General features: G+C 43.6%; 1 protein-coding gene across 4 annotated transcripts in view; it reads left to right on the top strand.

Moving 5' to 3' along the window:
- MAPKAPK5 (MAPK activated protein kinase 5) overlaps positions 1-23,854 on the top strand; it is a 54,703-nt gene that overhangs the window by 16,696 nt on the left and 14,153 nt on the right. For 3 of the 4 annotated variants that reach the window (XM_017847305.1, XM_017847301.1, XM_017847308.1), the window contains 7 exons: positions 5,653-5,726; positions 6,559-6,634; positions 7,970-8,067; positions 9,143-9,251; positions 10,688-10,777; positions 11,817-11,912; positions 21,331-21,411. In XM_017847305.1, the coding sequence (XP_017702794.1) occupies positions 5,653-5,726; positions 6,559-6,634; positions 7,970-8,067; positions 9,143-9,251; positions 10,688-10,777; positions 11,817-11,912; positions 21,331-21,411 (624 nt within the window). The remainder of the gene's footprint in view (positions 1-5,652; positions 5,727-6,558; positions 6,635-7,969; positions 8,068-9,142; positions 9,252-10,687; positions 10,778-11,816; positions 11,913-21,330; positions 21,412-23,854) is intronic. The other variant, XM_017847309.1, reaches the window with a different exon arrangement.

Here is a 23,854-nt window from a genome sequence, read left to right as displayed (position 1 = left end):
TATGTGGGTTTGGAGAAACTCTAAAAAATTGCAACTGGCTCTAAAGTCTCCTTTGGTTTTCAGTTTTTCCTGATTCTCTTAGGTATAATTTCCTAGTCAGTGATGGTCATGTGAAGAGCTTAACTCAGCCTTTCTATGGCTCTGTTTCAGGATTTTCCCATTAAATCTCTGGATGTTCTGCCCATCTAACAAGGACCACTGCCAAAGCTATTCATTTCCATCCACATTCACAACTTTTAGCTGGCAGATCCATGAATTTTCTTCCTCACCCCAAATTGAGTCCACCCCCTACAGCAGCAGAACTGCTGATTTCCATAGCTGGCCCCATGCTGGGAAAACTAGCACTGTCACCACCTGACTATGCTGTAAGCAGTGGGAATAGAGGGGTAGAAGGATGGCAGGATCCTAGGCTAGAAAGCTTACTATTTTTACGTGAATCTCTAGCAGATATTTCAAGAATCTGTACTTCTCAGTTTGTTTGATTTACACTGTATTAAAATAGTTCTTTCTGACAATTTTAATTTTTAACTTTTCCATTGTGGTGAGGAATTGCCTACCACTTCATGCTGTGAATACAAGAATTTCCACGCCTGTAATCCCAGCACTTTGGGAGGCCGAGGTGGGCAGATCACCTTAGGTCAGGAGTTGGAGACCATCCTGGCCAACATGGTGAAACCCTGTCTCTACTAAAAGTACAAAAATTAGCTGGGTGCGATGGTGGGCGCCTGTAATCCCAGCTACTCAGGAGGCTGAGGCAGGAGAAGCTTGAACCCAGGAGGCGGAGGTTGCAGTGGGCTGAGATTGCGCCACTGCACTCCAGCCTGGGCAACAAGAGCGAGACTCCATCTTGGGGGGGGAAAGAATTTCCATTTTTTTCTTAGTTTTTGAGCTTCAGAGAATGACTAGGGTCTGCCTTACTAGAGGTAAAGGTGTAAGTAGGAATAGAGGACTAATGCCCAGGCCACTTCTCAAACAAGTCGTATTGGAATCCTCTTTGTGTCAGGTAGTTTTTTTTTGTTTTGGTTGTTGTTGTTGCTTTGTTTGTTTGTTTTTTGAAATGGAATCTCGCTCTGTCGCCCAGGCTAGAGTGCAATGGTGTGATCTGGGCTCACTTCAACCTCTGCCTCCCAGGCTCAAGCGATTCTCCTGCCTCAGCCTCCTAAGTACCTGGGATTATAGGTGCCACCACCATGCCCGGCTGATTTTTTAATTTTTAGTAGGGATGTGGTTTCACCATGTTGGTCAGGCTGGTCTTGAACTCTTGACCTCTGATCCGCCTGCTTCAGCCTCCCAAAATGCTGGGATTATGGGCACCATCAGGTAGCTTTAAAAAAATCTCAGGTGATTGTGATGTGCAGTTATTGTTGAGATCCAGTGGTCTAGAACAGTGTTTAGAAAAGCAAGCTTTCTCTGTAAAGGGTGATATAGGAAATATTTTAGGTCTTGTGGTCCCTGTGGTTGCAACCCCTTAACTCTGTTGTAGTGTGAAAGCAGCCAAAAACAGTATGAAAGCCAGTAGGTATGGCTATATTCCAATACACTTTATTTGCAAAAACAGGCAGTGGCTAAATTTATTGACCCCTTGTCTTGGATAATTCTCAAAAATGATTTTATTCCAAATGTTTGTATCATTATTAATTTAAGGTAGTGTATATATTTCTTAGCACAACCCAGCCTTTGCGTTTGTCATTGATGTCTTTGAAGTAGTCCATAATTTCCTTCAGTAAAACTGTTTTAATTGACCATGCTTTCCTACCTTCTCCTTTGTCATTAAAATATGTGAGAAAATGTGCCAGCTGTGGACAGTCTAGTTGAAAGGTGTGTGTTAACTTCTTTGGCCCAGTTGGGCTCAGTGAAGCCTTAGCTCTGGCTAGTGTTTATGGCACCATCAACAAAGATGGAAGAATTAAGCCTGGGAAAAAGGACAGGAAGTATAAAAATGGGGTCCAGGCCGGGCGTGGTGGCTCAAGCCTGTAATCCCAGCACTTTGGGAGGCCGAGATGGGCGGATCACGAGGTCAGGAGATCGAGACCATCCTGGCTAACATGGTGAAACCCCGTCTCTACTAAAATACAAAAAACTAGCCGGGCGACCTGGCGGGCGCCTGTAGTCCCAGCTACTCGGGAGGCTGAGGCAGGAGAATGGCGTGAACCCGGGAGGCGGAGCTTGCAGTGAGCTGAGATCCGGCCACTGCACTCCAGCCTGGGCGACAGAGTGAGACTCCGTCTCAAAAAAAAAAAAAAAAAAAATGGGGTCCAGAAATTCAGCTATAGGGGAGCCTGATAGTGCTTCTCCTACCTTCTGCAAAGTTCAGTGTTAAAACTCCAATCAGAGTCTCTACAAGTTCAACTTTCTTGGCTGTCCATCAGGTAGGGTACTAACTTAATAAGTACAGTGGAGGGCCAGGCGCAGTGGCTCATACTTGTCATCCCAGCACTTTGGGAGGCCTAGGTGGGCGGATCACCTGAGGTCAGGAGTTCAAGACCAGCCTGGCCAACATGGTGAAACCCCATCTGTACTAAAAATACAAAAATTAGTTGGGTGTGGTGGTGCAAGCCTGTAATCCCAGCTACTTGGTAGGCTGAGGCAGGAGAATTGCTTGAACTCGGGAAGTGGTGAGACCAGATCACGCCATTGCACTCCAGCCTGGGCAACAGAGCAAGACTCTGTCTAAAAAAATAAAAAAAAAGTACAATGGAGAATTTGGTCAACTTATTTTTACATCCAAGGGGTTGGGCATATAAACTCTGATTGTAATGAGTAATTCAGTAGAACAAATCTTATTTTCCATAGTCTCCTGTGAGTGTATGATTCCATTAGTTGAGTGGAACAGTTTTCACCACAATGCTTAAATTCTGCTTCAACTCCCTCCTTCCCACTACTCTATTCCCCTGGGTCTCGTCAGACACTCCTAAGTCAAACAGGTCATGTAGCAGATAAGTGAAGGAAGTAGGCAGGTTAAGTGGGTAGGTTTGAGTTCTGTTTAGGAGGTGGTGAGTGAAGATGGAGCCTAGGACCTCTCTGATTGGGCAGTACTTGTTCCTAATCTTTATGCTAGGGCCTGGGCAGTTACCCTTAATAGATGGAAAGGTGCTTGGGATAGGGGATGGTAGAGGATACCAGATCCATAGATTATAACCTTGATAGTGCCCATAACTCACTGTGTGAGCTTGACAAACTCCATAACCCTGATGCACAGTTTTTCAGAAGGGAGTTTGTGTAGCAATCTTGCTGGGTCCTCCTAACTCAATATCCCTTCATCATAGGGCTTTAGTCTGCCCTTCTAGGGATTAATTCCTTTCTAGTCATTTATTCCATAGTTATTTACTGTATGTTGAGAACCTTTACCAAGAATTGGACACAGAAAGGGGTAGACATGAAGACTTTCCAAGCCTGGCACATTCACTGGGTAGAGGCCTTGTTTTCATGTCTGAACTTAGCCTGATATACTAGCTGCTCAGTGAGTATGTATTACATGAGCAATGAGTATGTATTACATGACCAAATATCCTATTCCTATATACTAGCAAGCAGGATTCTTGTGCTACATATGATCTATCAGATTTTCATTGCAACAAAACAATGTAAAAGTCTTATGGATTTTGATTTTTTTTTTTTTTTTGAGACGGAGTTTCGCTCTTGTCGCCCACGCTGGAGTGCAATGGCGTGATCTTGGCCCACAGCAACCTCCGCCTCCTGGGTTCAAGCGACTCTCCTGCCTCAGCCTCCTGAGTAGCTGGGATTACGGGCATGCGCCACCACGCCTGGCTAATTTTGTATTTTTAGTAGAGATGGGGTTTCTCCATGTTGGTCAGGCTGGTTTCGAACTCCCATCTCAGGTGATCCTCCCACCTTGGCCTCCCAAAGTGCTATGATTACAGGCATGAGCCACCGCGCCTGGCAGGATTTTGACTTTCTTAAGGTCTGCAGCTGGTTTCCTATTTTACCTGTGGAACCCTGCAAAAATGAATTTTAGACTATCACAATTTAAATATATGACTTTCGGCCAGGCGCAGTGGCTCATGCCTGTAATCCCAGCACTTTGGGAGGCCGAGGTGGGTGGATCATGAGGTCAGGAGATCGAGACCATCTTGCCTAACACGGTGAAACCCCATCTCTACTAAAAATACAAAAAATTAGCCGGGCGTGGTGGCAGGCACCTATAGTCCCAGCTACTCGGGAAGCTGAGGCAGGAGAATGGCGTGAACCCTGGAGGTGGAGCTTGCAGTGAGCCGAGATCGCACCACTGCACTCCAGCCTGGGCGACAGAGCGAGACTCCATCTCACACACACACACAAAATAAACAAATAAAAAATAAATATATGACTTTCTTGCCTATAACCCCAGCTATTCGGGAGGCTGAGGCAGGAGGATTGCTTGAAGTCAGGAGTTTGAAACCAACCTGGGCAACATAGGGAGACCCTGTCTCTAAAAAAAGAAAAAAGAAAAAAATTAGCCACATGTTGTGGTGTGTGCCTGTTTTCCTAGCTACTCGGGAGGCTGAGGTGGTAGGATCATTTGAGCCCAGGAGTTCAAGGCTGCAGTGAGAAATGATCACACCGCTGCTCTCCAGCCTGGGTGACAGAGTGAGGCCGTCTTTTTTTTTTTTTGAGATGGAGTCTTGCTCTGTTGCCAGGCTGGAGTACAGTGGCACAATCTCAGCTCACTGCAGTCTCCGCCTCCTGAGTTCAAGCAGTTCTCCTGCCTCAGCCTCCTGAGTAGCTGGGACTGCAGGCGCGTGCCACCATGCCCAGCTAATTTTTGTATTTTTTAGTAGACATGGTGTTTCACCATGTTGGCCAGGATGGTCTCGATCTCTTGACCTCATGATCTGCCTGCCTCGGCCTCCCAAACTGCTGGGATTACAGGCGTGAGCCTGGCTGAGACCCTGTCTCTTATAATAAATAAGTGAGTGAATGAATGAATGAATTAAATTATTTTTTATCTAAAAGCATATGGCAACAGAAGCTAACATACAATAGTTAGCCAGGAATTCCATTACAACTTTCATTAAACTGTAGAGGCTCTATCCTAAACTGTTGAGTTATTTATATCAGAAATATACTTACATAATGAATATGACACAATATATCTGTACACAAAATGGTGCTGTTGGAAATTAGGTGGTTACTATGGTATTGATTAATTGCTATTTTTTTTTGAACTTTTAAGTCTCAATTTATTCAGTTATTCCAATAATGTAATCAACTTGTTCAGGTATATAGGCCTCTATAGCTTGGCAGCATATATCTGACTAGTCTTTCTAGAATCTCACTTTCTAGAATACTTGACCATTGTAGCAAAGAGGCATTTAGTAATTGAAGCATTTTGAAAGAATATCTTCCTCTCAGATTCCCCCAAAAGCGTTGATTGTCTATGGAAATGTACCTTGTAGATGAGCTGAATAATTTCCTTTTATCCTCAAGTCTTTGCTTTCTTGTTGGAAAATTGGAAAACAATGTGTAACTGAGTCATTGTCATTTAGACAAAATGTCTAGTTATAAAGCCCTGTAGAACACAAAGTTCTGCTTATCAGATTGTTTTAGAAGATGAGCTGTTGAGCAACAGGTCATCTGTTGTCCCATCTCTGCTTATTCAGCTTGTTAACTGGGGAATCATTCTCTGTCCTCTCCCTTTTTTTATATTAATAGGAAACTTCCATTTTAGAAGAATACAGTATCAATTGGACTCAGAAGCTGGGAGCTGGAATTAGTGGTCCAGTTAGGTAAGCGATCCATATGAGAAACTATGGCAAAATGTTGGCATGTGCAAACTCTGAGAAGGGCCATTTGAAATACATCTTGAATTAGACACATCAAATGTGCCAGGTTTGAGAAACTGGCTGAATTTAACAAGTACAGGTTTTTATGTTAGGCTTTTTCTCATGTATTTAGAAATTAGTTAAGAGTAACTGAGTCGCCATGGTCTTTTTATAGAGTCATTTAAGATGTCTGGCCAGGCGTGGTGGCTCATGCCTGTGATCCCAGCACTTTGGGAGGTCGAGTCAGGCGGATCATGATGAGGTCAGGAGATTGATACCATCCTGGCTAACATGGTGAAACCCCATCTCTACTAAAAATACAAAAATTAGCTAGGTGTGGTGGTGCATACCTATAATCCCAGCTACTCGGGAGGCTGAGGCAGGAGAATCGCTTGAACCAGGGAGGCAGAGATTGCAGTGAGCTGAGATCATGCCACTGCACTCCAGCCTGGTCACAGAGCGAGATTCTGTCTCAAAAAAAAAAAAAAAAAAAGATGTCGAGACTGTGGGGCCACTGTGAGAGTCACCTGTAGCCAGCTGAGGCCATTATTTTTTCATTGACCCACAGCAGCAAGTTGCTGTTGTGTGACTTAGAAGCTGAGGCCTGAGCATTGGCTGCTGGGCAGAGGGGTGAGATGCTTCTTCGCCCTCACCTGCTACCCTTGGGGGCAAGTTTGTTCTGATGCACCTGGCCATATCCTTGATGAGAAGTACAAATCTCAAAGAAAATATGTGTTAAATTAATTTTCATTCTAACATATATGATCTCTGATTGATTTTTTCCCTCCAAATCTAGAGTCTGTGTAAAGAAATCTACTCAAGAACGGTTTGCACTGAAAATTCTTCTTGATCGTCCAAAAGCTAGAAATGAGGTATGCTTTATTGCCTCAACTTAAATACTTGAAGTGCCTAAGAATTGTTCTTTTGCAAGTAAGGTGGCTTCCTAAAGAGAATACAGTGATGCATAAAAAGTTTTATGTCCAAAGTTTACTTCTCTTCCCCATTCATGCTAGCATTGTAAAGTAGGCCTAGATCTGTCAAAGGCCATTGAGTCATTTCTTTACAGCCACCTCTTGTTCTTTTAAAATTAATATGATTCTTGTACCCTCATGTATTCAGATTTACCTCAGTTTTGCTTATTGAAAAAGATACTTAAAGGTGGAGATAAAATAGCACGAGGAAGGGTCAGGTGAATGGTGTATAAAAGTGATGCTACAGGAGGACTCTGAGGATGTTTCTAGTTTGTTTCTTCTTTTTGAGACAGTTTCGCTCTTGTTGCCCAGGCTGGAGTGCGATGACGCAGTCTCGGCTCACTGCAACCTCCGCCTCCTGGGTTCAAGCTTCTCCTGCCTCAGCCTCCTGAGTAGCTGGGATTACAGGCATGCACCACCATGCATTTTTTGTATTTTTAGTAGAGGCAGGGTTTCTCCATGTTGATCAGGCTGGCCTTGACAAACTCCTGACCTCAGGTGATCCATCCGCCTCGGCTTCTCAAAGTGCTGGGATTACAGGCGTGAGCCACTGTGCCCGGCCTTTAGTTTTTAAAAATATACGTTGGGTTTTTGTTTCTGTTTGAAACAGGGTCTTACTCTGTCACCCAGGCCAGAATGCAGTGGCACAATCACGGCTCACTGCAGCCTTGACCTCGCTAGGCTCAAGTGATCCTCCTACTTCAGCCTCCTGAGTAGCTGGGACCATAGGCATTTGCCACCATGCCAGGCTAATTTTTTTGGTACTTTTTGTAGACCTGGGGTTTTGCCATGTTGCCCAGGCTAGTGTGAAACTCCTGGGGTCAAGTGATCTGCCCGCTTTGGCCTCCCAAAGTGTTGGGATTACAGGTGTGAGCCACTGACCCTGGCTATACACTGCTTTTAAATTATCTGGATATGGTAATGACATTCTAATAACATGTGCAATGAAGGACTTCTTTTGCATAAAGGGATGTGAATAATTTCTAAAATGAAATGAGTTGTTTGCCGGATTTTCATTTGCAAATAAATGGAACGGTAGGAAGTAAATCTGTTGGTGAGGTTTTATTCATGGAGAAAGCCTTCTTAAGGAGATAATCTTTGAAAACACTGGTTTTTTACGTCATTCTGGGTGATTAAGTTTTTATTGTAATTGGCTTGTATCTAGTGTGGTCAGTTTTTGGAGAGAAAATGTTGGTATCGCCTACCTATGGAAACATTTCCTCTGTTCTCTTTAAGGTACGTCTGCACATGATGTGTGCCACACACCCAAACATAGTTCAGATTATTGAAGTGTTTGCCAACAGTGTCCAGTTTCCTCATGAGTCCAGCCCTAGGTAAGACTACACAGTGTCATCATCATATGCCCATATGTAGGCCAATGTGTAGTGGAGTCATCCTCTCTTTTATGTGCTCTCTTCCCTTCCCTCTCCTTCCTCCTCCTACCCTCCCTTCCTGTGCCCTTCCTTCTCCCCCTCCCCCTCCATCTCCCTTTTTGTAATTTGGAAAATGTCAAGCATTTGTAAAAGCAGACAGAATTATGTAATGAATCCCCAAGTTCTCATGATCCATCCTCAACAGTAATCCTCTTGTGGCCAGTCTAATTTCATCTATGCCCCTACCACTCTTCAGGTCACCTGATTATTCTGATTACTTTCTCATTTCAAGAAAGCATTTAATGTGGAATTTAAACAGATTCTATTTCAAATCAGTGAAAGGGACCCAAATATTATTCTAGGCAAAGTCTTAGAGGCTGATAAAACAAAAAGCTTTTATTATTGCTTAGTCTGACTTTCCTTTTAAAGAAAGAAATCAACATTATTCTTTTAGTTAACAAATGTTTGGCAGGCATATTGGGTGGCATTCTAAGTCTCTGATGAAATTCAAAATTAAATAAGGTATGGTTTTTTTGGGGAAGACTGAGATGTAAACCCATCATCATAGCAGTGCAATAGGCACTAAAGACAGGCATCCCTAAAATATTCTAAGCTTACAAAGGAGAGGAACTGCTAACTATAGTCTGGGAGGAGATGTGTCTCACAGAGGCTGTGTGGAAGCTAGGACTTGAAGGAAGGGTAGGAATTTTCCAGATGGAAAAAGAAGATAGAATTTTAAAATTAAATGGGAAATCAAACGATTATTTTTCACAACTGTGCTCTGCTGGTGAAAGCATTTGGATGGAAGCTGGAAGCATATATGAAAGAATGGTAGCCAAAAATCACATTAAAATTTTTTTTTCAGAACATGAGAATTTTTGTTCTTAGTAACTGTGTTATCCTGGATTTAGGAAGTTGTTACACACTTTGTAGATGCAGTATCTTTAGGTCAGCTTCTTAATGTTTCAGGGGTTTTTTGTTTCTTTTTCTTTTTTTTTTTTTTTTTAACTTAACAAAATCAAATGCTTTCAAACAGGGCCCGACTCTTAATTGTAATGGAGATGATGGAAGGGGGAGAGCTATTTCACAGAATCAGCCAGCACCGGCACTTTACAGAGAAGCAAGCCAGCCAAGTAACAAAGCAGGCAAGTTAACCCCAGGTACCAATCAAACTGCCAACAAAGTTGGTTAACAAGCGCAATTTCATTGGGGGGAAGAAAAGAAAACTTAAAGAAAAGCTCTATTTGACTTCTCATTGCCTGCTTTGTTATGTAATCAGAAAAGATGTTTTGACAGGAGAAATGTGACCCCTTTTATACTTGGGGGTGGGGGTACTGTGTTCTTAATTGGTTGTCAACTGTTTCCTGAGGCTGCTGTGAGATTTCAATAAATTCTGGAAGGAAGGTGACCTTAACTCCTTTGTAGACTGCAGGTATCTTTAGGCATGTGCTGTTATTGGACTTTGCAATAAAATGCTGCTGATACCACCTGAAAGATTGTATGGTATAAAAATATATTCTAAGAGAATTGTACATAAGATGCTTCTTGCATGTGAGCCACCTTTCTGTGATTTCTTCATATTTAATAATATCCTAAGATCTTTGTAATTCTGGATTATGCCTGGTTATATTCTATTTTGACATCACATTTTATTGCTATAGAAATGATTTATGTCACGAACAATACGAGGAATCCAACTGATAATCACTTCCTGCAGAGGTGAAAAGCTAAACCCTCAAGGGTTATCTTCAGAATACCAAGCAAGCAAAGCAAAGAGAATTAGGAAGCACAGCCCAATTGCTTCTTAATAAAAAGTTCTTCCAAGTTTACCATGAACCTTAAGCATTTCTGGATGCCTCCTTTCTGGTAGGGAGGAACTGATACTTGGATTGCTGAGAAAATTCCATATTGAGAGTTAAAGAACAAGTAGAATCTATTCTTTCTGTTTGATTTTTAAAATTATACCTTTAATTTTTTCAAATATTAGGATTAAAGGATGAGCTCTGATAATCTTCTATAAAATAAAACCCCTTCAAATCCACATAAACAGGCAACATTTTCAACAAGCATGATGAGCAAAATGAGTTTCCAGTATTAGTTGGAAAAACCCAGTCAGCTGATTTATTGACTCTCAGCTCCCTGGAGAGTGCCATTCTTGTCTGAGCCAGGCGATCCTGCTGTCCTGCCCCTGCCGGTAGCCCTGCTATGGGGACCACGCCTGCTGACCATTGCTCAGCTTAGGTGTTTCTTCTGCAGTGCCTGTCATACCTCAGATGAATGAAAGTGGGAGCATTTCATTTTTCCCATTCCTTACAGAATTTACCCATCAGTTTATTCTGACAAAGAATTGCTGTACCATCATATTTTTCTTTCTGTTTGACAAAATACAAGTTGCAGTTAAACTAAGCTTAATCCATTCTGTTTCTTGGTATTCCAAGTTTTTCTTAATTTCTGCTTTGAAATTGAAACTGAACGCAGTCTTAATGAAGGCTTGTTTTTTAACATCCTGAGTTCTGTACACCAGGTGTATTAAAGAGCGATCTTTTCTAAGAAGTGGCTGTTCCATTGTGTCTTTTTTCAGATAGCTTTGGCTCTGCGGCACTGCCACTTGTTAAACATTGCGCACAGAGACCTCAAGCCCGAAAATCTGCTTTTTAAGGATAACTCTTTGGTGAGAAGACTTGTTTTTCTGCATTTTAGTGCTGCTACTCTTAACATAGTTCAGGAGTGGGTGTGTTTGGAGTGCTCCGAATTCATGGTGAAGAAGCTTTAGGCCAAAGTGCTTCAAACAGCTTGTTTCTTCTACTCGTTCCCTTGCTAGAGACTCAGAGAAGCTGTACTACTGTACTCCCGGCATTGATAATTTTGGATGATACTGATACGTGTTTGTGGTACTTATGATTTTGGATATTATTTGGAGGACTTTTGGGAAGGGGCAGGAATCTATATGCAGTTATGTATTATCTTGAAACTTGATGGTTTCATTTGTGTTTTCCCTTTCAGCCCTGTCCCCTGCCCCATGTCCCACCACATAAGTTGCTCTGGCTGTCACAAAGCTTAATGGCAGATATTAAGAGTGAAGTGGCCGGGCGCGGTGGCTCAAGCCTGTAATCCCAGCACTTTGGGAGGCCGAGATGGGCGGATCACGAGGTCAGGAGATCGAGACCATCCTGGCTAACACAGTGAAACCCCGTCTCTACTAAAAAATACAAAAAAACTATCCGGGCGAGGTGGTGGGCGCCTGTAGTCCCAGCTACTCGGGAGGCTGAGGCAGGAGAATGGCGGGAACCCGGGAGGCGGAGCTTGCAGTGAGTGGAGATCCGGCCACTGCACTCCAGCCCGAGCGACAGAGCGAGACTCCGTCTCAAAAAAAAAAAAAAAGAGTGAAGTAACCCAGACTGATGAGAGGTGATGGGCTTATAGAGTGAAGGGGCCCTAGGCCAAGACCTTGACGTTAGTGCTGCCCTTACAAGTTCTAAAGCAAAAATAGCTGTGTGAGTGGGTAGGAATTCCTTACTTCTGCATTACTAAGAACAGTTCCTCAGTGTGAATCATTGTCTCCAGACCCGGGGACATGTTATTTTCATAAGCTCGCATCTCAGCCAGAAAGAAACTTGTTAGAGCTCAGGGTAACATGTCTTGCACCTGGATTTTCCTTTAATGTTTACTGAGTACTCTAGAGCAGTGATTCCTTTTTTTTTAAATTTCAGGATGCCCCAGTGAAGTTGTGTGACTTTGGATTTGCCAAGATTGACCAAGGTGACTTGATGACACCCCAGTTCACCCCTTATTATGTAGCACCCCAGGTAAGCATGTGCTGTTTCTGTCCTAAGATCTGTCACCAAGCTGCCAATAGACTTGTGTTCCTTCTATTCTGCAGCACAAGTAGGCATATATTACAGATGGGAGAGGGAGAACTTAACTTTAGAAACCTACAGATTGCTTTATTTGGTGTAGATCTTTTATTCTTTTAAAATCAACTTTAGCCAGGCGTGGTGGCTCATGCCTGTAATCCCAGCACTTTGGGAGGCTGAGACGGGCGGATCACAAGTTCAGGAGATGGAGACCATCCTGGCTAACACGGTGAAACCCCGTCTCTACTAAAAAAAATACAAAAAATTAGCCGGACTTGGTGGCGCATACCTGTAATCCCTGCTACTCAGGAAGCTGAGTTGGGAGAATCACTTGAACCCCCTCCAAATTTCATGAGCCGAGATGGCACCACTCGGCTCCAAGCTTCATTTCTTTTGCTTAGCATGTTTTTGAGATTCGTCCATCTTCCTGCATTTATCACTTGTTACTTCCTTTGCATTGCCAAGTAGTATTTCATTATATACCTAAGCTGCATTTGTTTTTTCCATTCACTGACAGGATTTTGGGTTGTTTCTCATTTTTGGCTATTATGAAGAAAGCTGCTAGGAACACTTCATTTAAGGTTTTCGGGGACATGTTCCCCCATGCCCGTATCTTTTTTCCAAAATGGTTATACCATTTTATGCTTCTACCTGCAACGTGTAGAGTTCTAATCGTTTCACATTTTTACTAACGCCTCATGCTTGTTGCTTGTCAGCATTTGTCATCTTAGTCATTTTAGTAGGGGCAGAGTGTTACTTCATTACGGTTTTAATCACGACATTGTCCTGATGGCCACTGTTTTGGAGCACTTTGTACAAGTTTATTGGCCATTCTGTTGTGAAGTATGGGCATTCATCTTTTGCCCTTTTGTTATTGTTGGTTTCTTATTAAAGAATTGAGGTATAAGAATTTCAAAATATTCTGGACACAGGTTCTTTGCCATATGTATGTTGTATTCTTACTGCTACTGTAACATATTGTCACAAACTTAGTAGATAAAAACAACAGAAATGTATTATACTTCTGGAAATGAGAAGTGTGAAATGGTACTCAGTGCTATAATCAAGGTTGTCAGCAGGGCTGTGTTCCTTCTGGAGGCATTTCTTGCCTTTTCCAGCTTCTAGAGGCTGCCTACATCATTTGGCTTGTAGCCTCTTCCTTCATCATCAAAGCCAGTAGCGCAGCATCTTCCAGTGAATGTCTCTCTCTATGACTTTGACTCTCTTGCCTGCCTCTTGTAAGGACCCTGCTGATCACATTGGCCTTACCTGGATAACTCCCCATTTTAAGATTCTTAACTTAATTATTCTGCAATACAAGGTAACATAATCCCAGGGATTATAACATGGACGTCTTTGAGGGCCCATTATTCTGCCTTCCATATATATATCATGAATATTTATCTCAGTCTATGACTTGCCTTTTAATTTTCTTAATGGCGTTTGAATAGCAGAAGTTTTGAATTTAATGAAGTCTATTTCACCATTTTTTTTTAAATGCTTAGTACTTTTGTTCCTGAGATCCACAAGCATAAATACTTTCTCTGATATTTTCTTATAAGATGTTATAGCTTTAGTTTTTATATTTGGGTCTGTAATTCATTTGAGTTTGTGTGTGTATGAAATGAGAGACAAGGTTCTTTTTTTCCCCCTTCAGGGTGTCAAGTTGTTGCAGCATCATTTGTTTTTTACAAATCATCATTTGTAAAAGGATTTGTAAAAGGATTGCATCATTGAATTGCAGTTTTTTGTTTGTTTGTTTGTTTGTTTTTTTGAGACGGAGTTTCGCTCTTTTTGCCTGGGCGGGAGTGGTGCAATCTCGGCTCACTGCAAGCTCCGCCTCCCGGGTTCAAGCAATTCTCCTGCCTCAGGCTCCCAAGTAGCTGGGATTATAGGAGCCCACCACCACATCCTGCTAATTTTTTGTGTTTTTAGTAGAGATGGGGTTTCACTATGTTGGCCAGGATGGCCTCGATCTCTTGACCTCGTGATCCACCCGCCTTGGCCTCCCAAAGTGCTGGGATTACAGGCGTCAGCCACTGTGCCTGGCCTGAATTGCAGGTCTTTTCTGGATTCTATTCTGTTTGTTTAATATATGTATGTGTTTATAGCAAGAGCATCTGGATTATTGTAGCTTTATATTAAGTCTTGACTTAAGATTCATTCTTTTTCAAAATTGTTTTGGCTATTCTAGATCCTTTGCATTTCTCTACATTTTAGAATTCACTTCTGTATAACAGAAAAGCCTCCTGGGATTTGACTGGGATTGTATTTAATCTATAGATGAATTTGGAGAGAATTGATACCTTAACAATATAAAAGTCTCCCAATCGATGAACAAGGTATATATCTCTCCATTTATTTAGGTCTTTAATTTTTCTCAAAAATGTTTATACTTCTTAATGTTACAGGTCTTGCACATATTTTCTTAAATTTATCCTTAAATTTTGTTTTTGGATGCTATTGGAAATGATATTTTAAAACATTTCATCTGGGCGTGGTGGCTCACGCCTGTAATCCCAGCACTTTGGGAGGCTGAGGCAGGTGGATCACCTGAGGTCAGGAGTTTGAGACCAGCCTGGCCGGCATGGTAAAACCCCATCTTTACTAAAAATACAAAAATTCGCCAGGTGTGGTGGCCGGTGCCTGTAATCTCAGCTGCTTGAGAGGCTGAGGCAGGAGACTCTCTTGAACCAAGTGGGGCTCATGAGTGAGATCGTGCCATTGCACTGCAGCCTGGAGACTAGGACGTGAAACTGCCTCTCAAAAAAAAAAAAAAAAATTCATTTTCTTAACTTTTTTTTTTTTTTTTTTTGAGAGGAGTCTCGTTCTGTCGCCCAGCGCTGGAGTGCGTGGCCGAATCTCGGCTCACTTGGCAAGCTCCGCTCCCAGGTTCACGCCCATTCTCCTGCCTCAGCCTCCCGAGTAACATGGGACATAGAGCCCGCCACCACGCTACCGGCTAATTTTTGTGTTTTTAGTTAGAGACGGGAGTTTCACCCCATGATTAGCCAGGGATGGAATCTCATTTCACTGACCTCGTGGATCGCATGCCTCGGCTCTCCCAGAGTGCTGGATATTACAGGCGTCAGCCACCGCGCCCGCCATTTTCTCAATTTAACTAGTTTTATAGAAATACTAGTTTTTTTTGGTTTTTGTTTGTTTTTTGAAGATGGCAATTTCGCTCTTTTGATTGACCCCAGGCTGGAGGTGCAGTTGGCGTAATTCTCAAGCTCACTGCAACCTTCTGCCTCCCGGTTTCAGCAATTCTCCATAGTCCAGCCTCTGGAGAATGACAGTGCGGCACCCGCCACCACACACCTTGGGCCCCACCAAGATTCCAAGTTATAATCACCTGGGATTATGTTACCTTGTATTGCAGAAAAACTTAAGAATCCTAAAATGGGGTATATCCAGGTATAGGCACAATGTATTTTTTTGTTCTAAATACAAAAAATAAAAATGTATATTTTTAGTAGAGACAGGTTTTCACCATGTTGGCCAGCTGGTCTCGAACTCATGACTTTCAGGTGATCACCCCGCTTTGGGCCTCCCAAAGTGTTGGGATTACAGGTGTGAGCCACCACCCCTGGCCGTACTAGTGACTTTTTTTTTTTTTTTGACATGGAGTCTCACTCTGTTGCCCTGTCTGGAGTGCAGTGGCATGATCTCTGCTCACTGCAGTTTCCACCTCACGGGTTCAAGCGATTCTCCTTCCTCAGCCTCCTGAGTAGCTGGGACTACAGGTGCCCACCACCACACCTGGCTAATTTTTTTTGTATTTTTAGTAGAGGCAGGCTTTCACTGTGTTAGCCAGGATGATCTCTATCTCCTGACCTGATCCGCCAGCCTCGGCCTCCCAAAGTGCTGGGATTACAGGCGTGAGCTACTATACCCAGCCCATACTAGTGATTTTTGTATATTGACTTTGTATCTTGGGACCTTGCTAAATTCATTTATTAAGTCTAGTACATTTTTTGTAGATTTATTAGGATTTTCTTTTCTTTTTTTTTTTTTTTTTGAGAGCCTAAAAGTGGGCATGCCTCTTCTGTTGCTCGGCCCGAGTGTTAGGTTTGAGGGTTAAATCGGTCTACTCAAAAGCTGAGCTGAGTGTGAGTTTTGTTGTTGCTATCGTTGTCTTCAGTGCCCCACTGGCATGGGATCCTGTTTGTTACCTTCTGGTTAGGTGAGGTCTGAAATGCCATTATTTATTTATTTATTTAAATATTCCACTTCTACCCTCAGCCTTGGCCTTGCTAGTGCACCTATACCTCAGAGGGGATCTCTCTTTACAGTCTTGGCCCCCCCTTAGCAGTAGATTGCTGTCAGTTACCGCTTGATCCCTGCAAGCCTGCAGAAAGAGTGATGGCAATAGGGGACCGAGAGATATCTCTGTTTCTCTGCTGTTGGGCAGAACCTGTGTTTTTGAGTCTCATTAACATCTGGTGGAAGTCTGTGCAGAAGAGCATGGGAGCAGCATGAGTCTTCCTTGTTTTCTGTGGCTCCTACGGGGTCTGGACTCTTATCCTAGCCCACATTTTGCCTTTAGCAGTTGGTTAAAAACCTCGCTTAATTCTTTTTACCCAAATAGCATGTGATATCACTTCCTCCTGGGCTCTGCCATAGGTGAGCCAGCGTTCACTCCCCATCTCTCCTTGGAAGGGCCTGACTTAAAGATTTCAGAATAATTGGTTGCCCTGAGACCTGATCCTTGATGGGTTCAAAAAAAGCGATGGGCCAGGCGCTGTGGCTCATGCCTGTAATCCCAGCACTTTGGGAGGCTGGAGGGGGGTGGATCACTTGAGGTCAGGGGTTCAAGACTAGCCTGGCGAACATGGTGAAACCCCGTCTCTACTAAAAATACAAAATATTAGTCAGGCGTGGTGGCAGCCACCTGTAATCCCAGCTTCTCAGGAGGCTGAGGCAGGAGAATTGCTTGAACCCAGGAGGTGGAGGTTTCAGTGAGCAAGCAAAGATTCAGCCTTTGCACTCCAGCCTGGGTGACAGAGCAAGACTCTGTCTCAAAAAAAAAAAAAAAGAGTGATGATTTTATAATTTATCTTTGACACTTTCCAGCTCTCTATATCCTAGTAGAAATAGAAGTCCAACAATTTGGGTGGAAGGAGGGAACTACCTACCAGGTTCTATGCTTATAACCTGCGTGACGAAATAATCTGTATACCAAACCCCTGTGAAACCACTACAATTCACCTGTATAATTACATGTGTAATGCACATATACCCCTGAACCTAAAATAAAAGTTAAAAATAATGGCCCAACAATTTGATTATGTGTGCACCCTTGTTCCTTTGTTTTTCCTGCCAGGGATCTCTTGAGCTCCTTGGATCCAAATAAAATTAGGAAATTTTCAGACATCATCTCTTCAACGATTTTTCTACTCCTCTACTTGATTTCTGAGACTTCCAATCAATTACATGTATGTTAGACTGTACAGGGAACTGGAGTTCTGATCTTTTGTATTTTCATCCTTCTTTCCTTTTCTTTCATCCTTTTTTCTCTTTCTGCTTTCCCTTCCCTTCTTCCCTTCTGATACATACTCAGTAGTGGCACTGCTGGATGATAAGGTATTTCTAGTTTTAATTTTTTTAGGAACCTTCCCACTGTTTTCCATAGCGGTCATACTAATACGCATTCTTATAAACAGTGTACAAAGGTTCCCTTTTTTCCACATCATTGTCAACACTTATCTTTTATCTTTTTTATGATAGCCATTGTAAAAGGTGTGAGGTAATATTTTGTTGTGGTTTTAATTAATTAATTTATTTTTTTGAGATGGAGTCTTGCTCCCGTCATGCAAGCTGGAGTTCAGTAGCACGATCTTGGCTCACTGCAACCTCCACCTCCTGGGTTCAAGCGATTCTACTTCCTCAGCCTCCCGAGTAGCTGGGATTAAAGGCATGCGCCACCACGCCCGGAGAATTTTTGTATTTTTAGTAGAGATAGGGTTTTGCCATGTTGTTCAGGTTGGTCTCAAACTCCTGACCTCAGGTGATCCACTCACCTTGACCTCCCAAAGTGCTGGGATTACAGGTGTGAGCCACTGTGTCCGGCCTATTTTTTTCCTTAATATTTCTGGCCTACAAATGATTCCATTAGCTCATTTTTTTCATGCAGTGTATGAAAGTTTCAGGTCTTCTGCATTTTCACTTGCATTTGGTGTGGTCAGTCTTTTTAATTTTGGCCATTTTAGTGGATATGTAGTGGTATTTCTTTGTAGTTTTAATTTGCATTCCCTAATGAGTAATGATGTCTGCCATCTTTTCTTGAGTGTACACATTTGTGTGTGCACCTGCCTTCTGTATATTTTCTTTGGGAAGTGCCTGTTCAGACCTTTTCTGTATCTACAAAATTGGGTTATTTTCTTATTATTGAATTTAAGAGTTCTTTGTATATTTTGGATATGAATTCCTTTCTTTCTTTTTTTTGTTGGAGACAGGGTATTGGTCTGCCACCCAGGCTGGAGTGCAGTGGCACAATCACGATTCACTTTAGCCTCAACCTCCTGGGTTCAAGCGATTCTCCCACCTCAGCCTCCTTAGGGAACTGGGACCATAGGCATATGCCACCACACCTGGCTAATTAAGATTTTTTTTTTTTTTTTTTTTTAATTAAGATATGGGGCCTGACCACATTGTCCAGGCTGGTCTTGAACTTCTGGGCTCAAGTGATCCTCCTGCCTTAGCCTCCTAACTTGCTGGGATTACAGGCATGATCTACCACATCCAACTGACTGTTTTTTTTTTTTTCTTTTTGAGGCGGAGTCTTGCTGTGTCACCCAGGCTGGAGTGCAGTGGCCTGATCTCGGCTCACTGCAAGCTCCACCTCCCGGGTTCACGCCATTCTCCTGCCTCAGCCTCCTGAGTAGCTGTGACTACAGGCGCTGCCACCACGCCCGGCTAATTTTTTTTGTATTTTTTAGTAGAGACGGGATTTCACAGTGTTAGCCAGGATGGTCTCGATCTCCTGACCTCGTGATCCGCCCGCCTCGGCCTCCCAAAGTGCTGGGATTACAGGTGTGAGCCACTGCGCCCAGCCTGTTGTTCTGTTTTTACATATATCTGTGTATGTGTGTATATATATATATTTTTTTTTTTTTTTTTTTTTTTTTTTTGAGACAGAATCTCGCTCTTGTCGCCCAGGCTGGAGCACAGTGGCGCAATCTAGACTCACTGAACGCTCTGCCTCCCAGGTTTACTTAGGCCATTCTCCTGCCTCACCGTGTTAGCCAGGCTGGTCTTGATCTCCTGACCTCATGATCTGCCCACCTCGGCCTCCCAAAGTGCTGAGATTACAGGTGTGAGCCACTGCGCCCAGCTGCCATTTTTATCTTTTAAGCCCCACCCTCAGAAGCAACCGTTCATGAAAAAGGCTATCTTTTCTCTGCAGCATTGCTTTTGAGCCTTTGTCAAAAATCATTGAACATATATGTGTGAATTTTTTTTTGGACTCTTTATTCTATTCCATTGATTTCTTTTATTCTATTCCATTGATTTCTTTTTCTGTCTTTACCCCAATACCACACTGTCTTGATTACTGTAGCTTTATAATAATTCTTGAAATCAGGTAGCATTGGCCCTCCACCTTTGTTCTTCGTTTTCAAAGTTGTTTTTGCTATTCTAACTTCCTTGCATTTCCATGTGAACTTTACAGTCAGCTGTTGATTTCTATAAAAAAGCCTACTGGGAGATTTGACTGGGGTTGTTTTAGAGCTATCATTCAGTGTGGGGGGTGCTGAGATTTCTGACCTATGAGCAAGCTGTATCACTCCATTCATGTTTGTCTCATAATTTTGCTCAGCAGTATGATGTAGTCAGTTTATAGGTCTCTCACATCTTTGTGAGATTTATTCTTAATGTTTAATATTTTTTCTGCTGTTGTGAATGGTGTTTTATTTTTCAGGTTTAATTAACTCACTTTGTTGTTCTTGTGTAAAAACTCTATGTGGTGGTCATGGTTGGAGCCCAGGTCCTCTGCATGGAGACTTTGGAGTAGGTTTTTTTTTTTTTTGAGATGGGATTTTGCTCTTGTTGCCCAGGCTGGAGTGCAGTGGTACCATCTCGGCTCACCGCAACCTCCACCTCCTGGGTTCACGTGATTCTTCTGCCTCAGCTTCCCGAGTAGTTGGGATTACAGGCATCCACCAACATGCCCATCTAATTTTTGTATTTTTAGTAGAGATGGGGTTTTACCACGTTGGCCATGCTGGTCTCGAACTCCTGACCTCATGATCTGCCTGCCTTGGCTTCCCAAAGTGCTGGGATTACAGGTGTGAGCCACCGTGCCCAGCCTAGTATAGGGTTTTTTTTTTTTTGAGACGGAGTCTGGCTCTGCCGCCCAGGCTGGAGTGCAGTGGCCGGATCTTAGCTCACTGCAAGCTCCGCCTCCCGGGTTCCTGCCGTTCTCCTGCCTCAGCCTCCCGAGTAGCTGGGACTACAGGCGCCCGCCACCTCACCTGGCTAGTTTTTTGTATTTTTTTAGTAGAGACGGAGTTTCACCGGGTTAGCCAGGATGGTCTCGATCTCCTGACCTCGTGATCCGCCTGTCTCGGCCTCCCAAAGTGCTGGGATTACAGGCTTAAGCCACTGCGCCGGGCCTAGTATAGGTTTTTATAAGATGGTCAGTGAATTTCTATTAGGTGAGATAGCTGCAGGTCTTAGAGATGGCATTGAAGATGGCCTTTGCAAAGTTGCCCAAGATGGCAGTGCAGCCCCTGGCTAAGGGGTAGCAGTTGTATCCCATCCGCCCCAGCTTCATGGGCACGGGCTGAGACAGTATCAAGTAGGTCTGGCTGTGGGATAAAGTCCCCTAGCACAGAGCCTCAGCGTCCTGTCACTTTTCTAGGAACAGTGTGGGGCTGCTAATGTTGTGTCCCCCTCTGGAGGCCCTCCTCATGGGACATTAGAGAGGTTGGCCAGGATAATGGTCTCACAGTGGCAGTGGCTACCTCCTTGGAGCATTTAACACCTAGACAGACATGACTGTTATAGTCCCTGATGGTAACAGATGGCTTGAAGCTCATCTGCTGGACAGGTCTGCTTTTGCATAGGCATAAGGGCTATCCCCAGGAAAAAGTCAGTGATCTCAGATTCCTTGATGGGCAGGAACAAGAGAGAATCTCCTCTAGGAACTTCATCTTCATGTTCTTGACCTGAGTATTTCCTTGGCTGGTGGGTAAATTACTGGTTGTAAGAAAAAAACGTTTTTGGAAGTGTAGTGTTTATGTGGAGTTTTTTTGATGGCTGATTGCCAGTTGTTTACCTCCTTCAGTCTTACAGTAGCCTGTCTGAAGGCAGGTTATCGGGGGTGTGATTTTCAGTAAATGGTCCCCTTTGGTCTGACTCTTAACAGGTATTGGAGGCGCAAAGAAGGCATCAGAAGGAGAAATCTGGCATCATACCTACCTCACCGACGCCCTACACTTACAACAAGGTACAGGAAGAGATATTTCTCTTCATTTGGCAGATGCAGCCCCTCTCCTTTAGTGAGGTGTTTGTGGCCCTCTGGGAGTGTGGACAATTCCTTTCTCACCCCTTAATATTCCTGCCCCAAAGAAGCAGCCAGACTCATAAAAAAGTATTTGGAAGTCAAGTTTTTGTTTGATGAAATATCAGATAAGGTTCAACCGGACTCGCAGAAAAGTATTTGGAATTCAGGTTTTTGTTTAATGAAATATCAAATAAACTTTGTACCCATTTAGCTTTTGCAGCAGTAATTAGGGGCTGTGATCATCATTCAGGTTATTTTTTTGACTGTCCATATGGTCCACTGGCCACGCTGAAAAGATACGGTTGGCTTGTGGTTTTGAGGGGGAGACCATTTCTGAGACACAAGACGCTAGAGAAAAATTTGTGGTCATTTATGGCACCATTCTTTCTTACCCCATAAAATACCCAACTTAGAACAGTATCCGATACACATAGCATGGGCTCCTAAATGTTACTTGGTACTATTATGGTTCTTAATCTGTAGCCCACATTTTTGTTGTTGTTTTTTGAGACAGAGTCTTGCTCTGTTGCCCAGACTGGAGTACAGTGGCGTGATCTCAGCTCACTCCAACCTCCACCTCCTGTACTCAAATGATTCTCCTGCCTCAGCCTCCCAGGTAGCTGAGATGATAGGTGCATGCCACCATACTCGGTTAATTTTTGTATTTTTAGTAGAGTCGGGGTTTCTCTCTGTTGGCCAAGCTGATCTCAAACTCCTGACCTCAAGTGATCTGCCTGCCTCAGCCTCCCAAAGTGCTGGGATTACGGGTGTGAGCCACCGCACCCAGCCTGTAGCCCCCATATTGATCCTGTCTGCTCTTTTTTTTTTTTTTTTTTTTTTTTGAGACAGAGTCTCACCCTGTTGCCCCGGCTGGAGTACAGTGGCACAATCTCGGCTCACTGCAACCTCTGCCTCCCCGGTTCAAGCAATTCTCTTGCCTCAGCCTCCCAAGTAGCTGGGATTACAGGCGCCTGCCACCACGCCTGGCTAATGTTTTGTATTTTTAGTAGATATGAGGTTTCACCATGTTGGCCAGGTTGGTCCTGAATTCCTGACCTCAGGTGATCCACTCGACTCGGCCTCCCAAAGAGCTGGGATTACAGGCACGAGCCACTGCGCCTGGCCGATCCTGTCTATTCTAAAGCACAAGAGGTTTAGGGCCTCTTGAAATAGACCCCGGAGTCACTGAGTAAGTAGATCAGAAAAAAGATGCTACTTGGGGACTTGAGGCTAGATATAGATGACAGAAGGGGCTGAGAATGGTAAAAAGGCAGTAGGCTGGGACACTTGCTGTGGCTCCACTACTCTTAATCTGTGACATTGGTGAGGTCACTTGGTTTCACTCTTGACAGAGGACCTGAGAGAGGACATGATCTCTCTAGTATTAGTTTCCTTTCTGGAAAGTAAGGGATTGAAGGTCCCTTTCCACCCCTGTAATTTTATTCTGTTCTACAGCATGGGCTGTGTCATCCACAAATATCTACTAGTATAATGTGAAAACATGGGCAGGCCGGGCGCAGCGGCTCACGCCTATAATCCCAGCACTTTGGGAGGCCGAAGCAGGCGGATCACAAGATCAGGAGATCAAGACCATCCTAGCCAACATGGTGAAACCCCGTCTCTACTAAATATACAAAAAATTAGCCGGGCGTGGTGGCGGGCACCTGTAATCCCAGCTACTTGGGAGACTGAGGCATGAGAATCGCTTGAACTCAGGAGGCAGTGGCTACAGTGAGCCGAGATCGCGCCACTGCACTCCAGCCTGGCAACAGAGTGAGACTCCATCTCAAAAAAAAAAACAGGAGCGAGAGTACCTGAGACACCCCATTATTCAGCCTTTGCGCAGAGCACCACATAGCTGTGGTGTGAGGGGGAGTGTGGGGCCGCAGTGGCAGGCTCACTGGGCTGCCATCTTAGGCAGATACCTCTTTTATCTCGCCATTCAGGAAAGGCTTGAATTGAAGCCTCTGCAAACCCAGTTTTCAAAGCAAATGGAGCTGCATTTAACTAAAATAGGAGTCCTTTCTTTATGCAGTGATTATAGGCCATGGAGTCACCTTACTTCCTACAGACATGGTAGTTGGTAGCAGTTTTCTTTTTTTCTTTTTTTTCTTTTTTCTTTTTTTTTTTTTTGAGGCGGAGTCTGGCTCTGTCGCCCCGACTGGAGTGCAGTGGCCGGATCTCAGCTCACTGCAAGCTCCGCCTCCCGGGTTTATGCCATTCTCCTGCCTCAGCCTCCCGAGTAGCTGGGACTACAGGCGCCCGCCACCTCGCCCGGCTAGTTTTTGTATTTTTAGTAGAGACGGGGTTTCACCGTGTTAGCCAGGATGGTCTCGATCTCCTGACCTCGTGATCCGCCCGTCTCTACCTCCCAAAGTGCTGGGAT

This window comes from Rhinopithecus bieti, unplaced genomic scaffold (genome assembly GCF_001698545.2).
Source record: "Rhinopithecus bieti isolate Rb0 unplaced genomic scaffold, ASM169854v2 scaffold_947, whole genome shotgun sequence".
In the NCBI taxonomy this organism is placed as follows: Eukaryota; Metazoa; Chordata; class Mammalia; order Primates; family Cercopithecidae; genus Rhinopithecus; species Rhinopithecus bieti.
This window is presented reverse-complemented; position numbering and strand designations above follow the sequence as displayed.